Source organism: Lampris incognitus, unplaced genomic scaffold (genome assembly GCF_029633865.1).
Source record: "Lampris incognitus isolate fLamInc1 unplaced genomic scaffold, fLamInc1.hap2 scaffold_430, whole genome shotgun sequence".
NCBI classification, from domain to species: domain Eukaryota; kingdom Metazoa; phylum Chordata; class Actinopteri; order Lampriformes; family Lampridae; genus Lampris; species Lampris incognitus.
This window is the reverse complement of record NW_026611389.1, coordinates 2,606-10,206: the sequence shown is the minus strand read 5'-3', so window position 1 is coordinate 10,206 and position 7,601 is coordinate 2,606. Positions and strand designations below refer to the sequence as shown.

At 51.5% G+C, this 7,601-nt stretch overlaps 1 protein-coding gene across 1 annotated transcript; it reads left to right on the top strand.

The window, feature by feature from the left end:
* Positions 1-589: 589 nt before the first annotated feature.
* On the top strand, positions 590-2,186 carry foxd7 (forkhead box D7). The gene has a single exon (XM_056302072.1). The coding sequence runs from the start codon at positions 940-942 to the stop codon at positions 1,993-1,995; it is 1,056 nt and encodes a 351-aa protein (XP_056158047.1). The 5' UTR covers positions 590-939; the 3' UTR covers positions 1,996-2,186.
* The last annotated feature ends 5,415 nt before the right edge of the window (positions 2,187-7,601 follow it).

The window sequence follows — 7,601 nt, the reverse complement described above, 5'->3', positions numbered from 1 at the left end:
TAAGCTTTTTTTTTTTTTCTTCTATTTCCTGCAGCTGGAAACGATGACGAGGAACCCAGCCTCGACTTTATCTCCTGGACCAAGCGGCTGTGGCAAGAATACGGCGCTGTCAGGAGGACGCGTAGGCTATATACACTTTGGCACGTGCAACTTGAAAGGCGCTCATTAGCTCATTAGCAACACGCCACGAGCTATTTTCGGAGTTCAATTAGCGTGGCTTTACCTGAAGCTGGCGTTCAGACGAGCACGGCCCGGCTCTTGTAAGACTAGGATGAGGACTTCTTCTTCTTCTTCTTCTTCTTCTTCTTTTTTTTTTTTTGAACGGAGATCGAATGTCACGGATTTTCGAGTTGGATTGATGAGATAATGATGATGACGACGATGATGATGATGAGGGTGATGATGATGAGGGTGAAATGTTGGCTGGTGTAGGCCTTCCTTAGGTATACCCTACTGCGGCGTTACCATTGGTCAGGAGCCTTTTCCCTCATGCCTCGGCGTGACATCACAGCCACCCGATCCGCACACATCGGTGCAGCTCCAGCAAGAGAGCAACAAGGATCGCAGATGACGCCGGACATCCCGGAAGACGCACACAAGTCTTGCGCCCGATGCTCGCGGACGATCCTTCTACGACCCATTTTCTGTGTTTAGGAATTTAAATTTTTTTAAAAAAAAACAAAAACAAAACAAATCTATCCGCTTTCCGGATGCCCGCTCGTTTCGGAAAGGTTGCGTTGGATCCATCGCCTCGATAAGTAGGACGAGGATTAGTGGTTTTTCTTCTCGACTATTCTGTGTTTTTACTTTCCTCCCCCCCCCCCTCTGAGCGGAGCTCACCCGCGTGCACACGTCCACCCCCCCATCCGAAAGAAGAGAATCCGTCTTTGCCCCCCCACCTGTTGACAGGTGACAACAGCTCACGCGCGAACTTCTACTATGACATTGGACCTCATGGAAGACATTGTTATCGACGTGGTGGGAGAGGGGATCAAGGATAACGGGGAGGAGAAGCCCCTCTTCCCCTCGGACGGGCCACGGGGGGAGCGGGAGCACCACACGGAGACTCCGGCGGTGTCGCCCGGCAGCCAGCGGGGAAGCTACAGCCCTGACGCAGCCTGCTCTCCCGCCAAGTCCAAGAGCCCCGCGGCGTCGGTGAAGCCTCCCTACTCCTACATCGCCCTCATCACCATGGCGATCCTGCAGAGCCCGAAGAAGCGCCTGACCCTGAGCGAGATCTGCGACTTCATCAGCCACCGCTTCGCGTACTACCGTGAGAAGTTCCCGGCCTGGCAGAACTCCATCCGGCACAACCTGTCGCTCAACGACTGCTTCGTCAAAATGCCCCGGGAGCCCGGCAACCCGGGCAAGGGCAACTACTGGACGCTGGACCCCAACTCCTCGGACATGTTCGAGAACGGGAGCTTCCTGCGCCGGAGGAAGCGCTTCAAGCGGCAACACTTTCGCTTCGGCGCCCTCAAGGAGCAGCACCTGGAGCCCGGCGGGTTTCACAGCTTCGCCCACGGCGCCTCGTACGGACTCGGCGCGGCGGCCCTGCAGCTGCCCAGCGTGGACGTGTACCCGCTGGGCTTCCACCACCATCACCACCACCACCACCACCACGGGCACCCGCCGTGCACCCCCGCCATCCCACCTGTCAGCAGCATCCTGCCGGCGCTCTCCAGCTTCTTCTCCCGCAACGCCCTGGCGGCCAAGGCTTTCCTGCAGTCCCAGCCCGCCTCCTCCGCCGCCGCCGCCGCCGCCGCCGCCGCCGCCGGCGCTGCGGAGCCGTTCTCCCCGTCCCAGTGCGCCGTGTTCGCCTCTCCTCCGCTCGCCTCCTCCTGCGCACCTTACGCGTCCCCGGCGCTCTTCCACCCCGTGGCGTCTCCGCACCTCCTCACTTTGCACCAAGAGTATCAGAAACTGCAGACGCAGCGCTGCGCCGACCTGGCCGTGAAGCAGGCCGGCGGCGGCGGCGGCGGCGCCGGTGAATGAGCCTGGTCGCGCTGCGGACTCCGGGTTCTGGTTCATTCCCCCGTATCTCAGGTAACAAGAGACTGGCGAGCAACTCAAGTATCGTGGCACAAATCTGACGCGCGGTGTTGTACACGTGTTTGAAATCCCCCCTCCCCTCTCTTTATCGCAAATTCTTCTTTTAGCGGGCGCCTTTTTAATTTTTATTTTATTACGAAATATCTTCTTTTTTTTCTTTTTTTTAAATTTGGTCTAATTATTTAATTGACGAGTTTCCTATACCCTCCCTGGAAAGAAATAAAGCGAATTTATTTAAACGCTGCGTTCAGATGTATTATTATTTATTATTGTTATTATTATTATTATTCTTGTTATTTGTAAGTGCACGTGATGGGATATATATATATATATAATATATATATATATATATATATATATATATATATATATATATATATATATAAAGTTGTGATTTAAGGATTTATTATTATTAGTCAACAGCTAATTTCAGGGAAAACAAAGGCAAACGATAAACGTGGGCTCTCGCGCATGGCACCCTGCAATTGTGACGTATACTACAAAATGGGGAAATTTTGTTCAATGTCAAACCTGCGATTTCCTTTCCACGCATCTCTCTAATTCAAATTTATTCCTCGTTTGTTTCTGCGTGGGCAGAGAGTTTGTGCTTTGTGTCGGTCCTGTCCGAGGAATTGGTCGTAATGACGGCTGTGTAATGAGGGCGGTAATGCTTTGTTTGCGCAGCGCCAATCAAAGCGGCGGTGCGCCGGTGCCTTGCGGTGGTCTTGGCAGGGGGAGTCCGCGTAAGTCTTGTAATCCCGGCAGGGGTCTTTGGACCCTCGTCGTGACGCGGAGATGCTGCGGAAGGACAGAAACCAGTCCTAAATTGCTGCTCCAAAAAAAAAAAGAAAAAAAAAGACCTTAAACGTGTGAAAGGTGATAAAGTTTTGCGCGGTGAAGCGTGGCGGGAATATGTGAAGGAAAACACAGCCTCGCGCACACCCCGGACCCGGAGCCGGAGCCGGAGCCGGCGTCAGGATCGGACTTTCTATACCGCCTCATCAGCGTCACGGTACGGCATCTCCAGAGACGCGGATGCTCCTTTCAGCTGGGAGAGGGGGGTGGGGGTGGTATTGGGGGGGGGGTGTTTGGTCATCCCATACAGACACGCACGTGTTGAACTCTCACATATTTGGTGCGTCCGTCACTCGTGGCCGGCGTCTCGATGGGGAACAAATGTCAGTTTAAATCACCACATCTCCGTCAGGTGTGTGTGTGTGAGAGAGAGAGAGAGAGAGAGAGAGAGAGAGCGCGCGAGAGCGCACGTGCGTGCGTGCGTGCGTGCCTGACGAGAGCTTGTATCTCTATCAGCGACGTGGACGTGACATCACACATGTATGGATGGCGATATATACTATACGTGTGTGCGTAATTGGCTGTTTCTGCGTGCCTGGGCCACACACAGCCCAGCCCGCCCGCCCGGCTCCCAAACCGAGACGGAAAGAAATCTGTACAACACATTTCATGTCAAAGATTTCATCTGCTCATGGATTATGAGGTAATCATTAAGTCACTTTTGGTTGTTTACCTCGGGAGATTTTTCCCACAAAGGATCTGGGGATTAAGAGAGGGCACATATGCGAGCGTTTGCCTGTTAATTATTAGCCTATTTTCCTCCCAAATCTTCATATATTTCATCGATAGGTCTGCTTGAGCCCGTGTGTTGCTGCAGGGTTCTGGGTAACTCGAGTTTATTGAGGCATTCATGCGATAACAGCACATTATGAACGTGACCTCTCTCTCTCTCTATCTATCTATCTATCTATCTATCTATCTATCTATCTATCTATCTATCTATCTATCTATCTATCTATCTATCTATCTATCTGTCTGTCTATCTATCTATCTAGCATCCGGCGCGAGGATGACCTGACAAGGTGGCGCGTGCTCTTTACACGCCATGCAATGAAATCACTTTATTATAAAGTTTCACCAAAAAAAAAAAAAACAAACAAAACAAAAACCCCAAACTGGGCCTTTGCTGCTCTTTTATCCGCATGAAAATAAACAATAACCGTGACGTGCCTGCGCCATCACGTCATTTCTTTGACTTTAGAAGTATGACAGACTTCTCCTGTCCCTTTCCTCTCTTTTCCTCGCAGTGACGAGCGGGTGTTTATTTTGTAACTTGTAAATAAACCTTTTCCGAGGTCCGAGTAAACACGCGGCCCAGATCGGCACGTTACACGCGCATTCTCGAGGGCGCGGAAATCAAACCCGCGAGGCGTATTTTTCATGCATCCCGCTTCATGAAGGAAAACAAAAAACAACAAAAAAAACAAAATACCAGTTTAGCCAAAATCGGGAATAATAACAATAATTTAAAACAAAACAAAACAATGTGTCCATTTAGCGAGCAGATTGCCCAGAACCACCTCCACGTGCCGATATCACAGTTATTAGGCTGAAATGTCACAATTTGGAAACGCCAAAATATCTGCCAATAGGTGCAAGTGGGGGTTCGGTATAAGCTGGTGAACAGGCCCGTGTTTTCTATCCGTTTCTTTATGCCGCTTATTTAAATGTACCCCAAGTGTTTCCTCCCCCCCCCCTTCCCCTTATTTCCCGCCTTTTCGCCGACTTCCATGGCCGCGGCTTCTTCCGCAGCCAGCATGACAGCCGTCAAACAGTTCTCGGGGTTGGACCGTGGAGGTATTTATTTAATCCCACTCCGCGTCCGCATTAGATGGATGGCCGTGCTGAGGTGTTGGGACGGGGGGGTGGGGGGGGGATCATACCAGACCGCGGACTATAGTGGGTCCTCAGCACACCCTGGCACCCGCGGAAGGACCGGAACTAATGCAGAGATTGTTACCTGATGGGGACTGGGTGAAGCTGTTCGCTCGTGAGGGAAGAGTATAAATATATACACAATGATTCCCTTTGTGATGTTTTTTTTCTCCTTTTCTCTCTCTCGCTCTCTCTCTCTCTCTCTCTGCTCCCCCCCTCTCTCTCTCCCCCTCTCCCTCTCTCTCTTTCTCTCTCTCTCTCCCCCCTCTCCCTGGTTCTCTCCATCTCTCTCTCTCCCCCTCTCCCTCTCTCTCTCTCCCCCTCTCCCCCTCTCTCTGGTTCTCTCTCCATCTCTCTCGTTCTCTCCCCTCTCTCTCCCCCCTCTCTCTCTCCCTCCCCCTTTCTCGCTCTCTCCCCCTCTCTCTCGTTTCCCTCATCTCTCTCTCCCCCTCTCCATCTCCCTCTCTCTTTCTCTCCCTCCCTCTTTCTCTCTCCCCCTCTGGTTCTCTCATCTCTCTCTCTCTCTCCCCTCTCTCTCGTTCTCTCTCTCTCTCTTTCTCTTCCTCTCTCTCGCCATCTCTCTCTCTCTCTCTCTCTCTCTCTCTCTCTCTCTCTCTCTCTCTCTCTCTCTCTCTCTCTCTCTCTCTTCTCCCCTCCCTCCCCCCCCCCCTCTCGTTCTCTCATCTCTCTTTCTCTTCCTCTCTCCATCTCTCTCTCTATCTCTCTCTCTCTCTCTCTCTCTCTCTCTCTCTCTCTCTCTCTCCTCTCTCTCTCTCTCTCTCTCTCTCTCTCCCCTCTCCCCCCCCCCCTCTCGTTCTCTCGTGTGATTCAGGATATTAAAGAGACTGCGCTCCTGCTGCCCGCGTGATGTTGTATTTGATCTGATGTCTGAGGTCGGTTTTCTTTCCACAGCCCCTCCACAAAATCTCCACGAACACCCTAATCCTGAAATGGTGGCGGATATTCTGGGGTAATGAGTCACCCATGAGATTTTTATCATACGCCACGATAAATGTGCTATTTACACTTATCTGATTAGAGGGATAAAGGGGAAAGAACAACAGCAAACAGCAGGGAGTGTTATTCATTTAGATTTGTTCTGCATACGCTCGGGGGAACGGGTTTCGTTTATGACGCTTGAAAAAGGTTAAAATGGCGAGATGGCGCGTTTCCGGGGCGGGCGGACTCGAGCACGTCTGGTTGTTCCGCACGTGTCTGTGTGATGTCCGTGTAAAGCGTTGTGTGTCTGAACGACGGAGCTGTGAACGCAGGTATGCAAAAATATCAAAACACACAAAATGTATATATATATATATATATATACACATACACACAAACATACAGACCCACACACACACACACACACACATACAGACACACACAGATACACATGGACGTACACACACAGATACACATGAACGTACAGACACACACACAGATAAACACACGTACACACACACACACACACATACAGACACACACAGATACACATGGACGTACACACACACACATACACATGAACGTACAGACACACACAGACATACACACAGACATACAGACACACACACACAGATACACACACACACGCACGCACACACACACACACACACACACACACACACACACACACACACACACACACACACACACACACACACACACACAGTTTGACCTTGATATGGTTAATATGGTGGATTTTCCTCACGAGGACCCCCTTGAAAACGAGATGGGACATCTTCTCGTGGGGGGGGGTCCTAATAAGAATTCCCAATACCCCCCTCTTTAGGCAACGAGGGTTAGCGCGAGAAAATTGGATTGACTTCAACACTCCCTAATGCGGATCAGTAAGGAAGGCCTTTTTTAGAGGAGGAGGGGGGAGGAACCCCAACAGAGGGAAAATGATTAAGTATTGAAGCAGACAAACACTGTCAGGGACTGATTGGCAGACGGGGTAGGGAGTCGGACTCATTTGGGGGGAGAAACCCCTGCACCTGATAAAATAAGCAAGTCAGACACCCAGAACCCGTGCGTGCGTGCGTGCGTGCGTGTGTGTGCGTGTGTGTGTGTAGCTGTTAGTATATCACGGCACATCATTTTTCTTTAGTGAAGGGTGCAGAAGTTGCCAATACACCGCTTTAAGTCTTTTTTTTTTCCTCCCCTCTTTCCTCTCTCCTTTTTCCGTCATCGGGGGTGACAGCCCGCAGTAAATCTTCGTCTTTATTAGCGAAGGATTCCGGCGCGTGCGAGTTCCGCTTGTCACTGACGACTTCAAGTATTGAAACTTTCCCTCGTTTCTTCCCGTCGTCTCCTTTTTTGGACAAAGTTGCGTGTTGTGTGCAAAAGTGCCCCCGGATCTTAACCCCCCCCCCCCCATCAGAGGGCACGAGGGCGCTCATCAGCGTCACATCTGGTTATTAGCAACACGCCAGATATGATGCATACGTCGGTTTATGTGACAACCGTCAGTGGCGCGTGCCTCCCCGAGCCTCTCTGCCCACTTCCACGCGTGGATTATCGGGTGTTAGTTATCCTAACTTACCCGTGCCCTCTGGCGCGGCCAGCCACGCGGGGTTGCTGGGGAGAGTGAGTCAGCCCGGGTCCGGCGAGAAGGCCATTCACGCCTTGACGCTGCCGCCACGCGGGGCCAAGCCAAACAGGCCAGATAAACTAATCCCTGCTGCTGCAGCGGCGGGGAGGAGGCAGCAGCGGTGGCTGTCGCTCCGCTTCCACGGCGGCGAGGACGTCAAAAATCCGGGGAGCGGTGCATTCTGGGACAACTCCTGCAAAGTTCAGCCAGGAGAGAGAACCCAAAAAAAAAA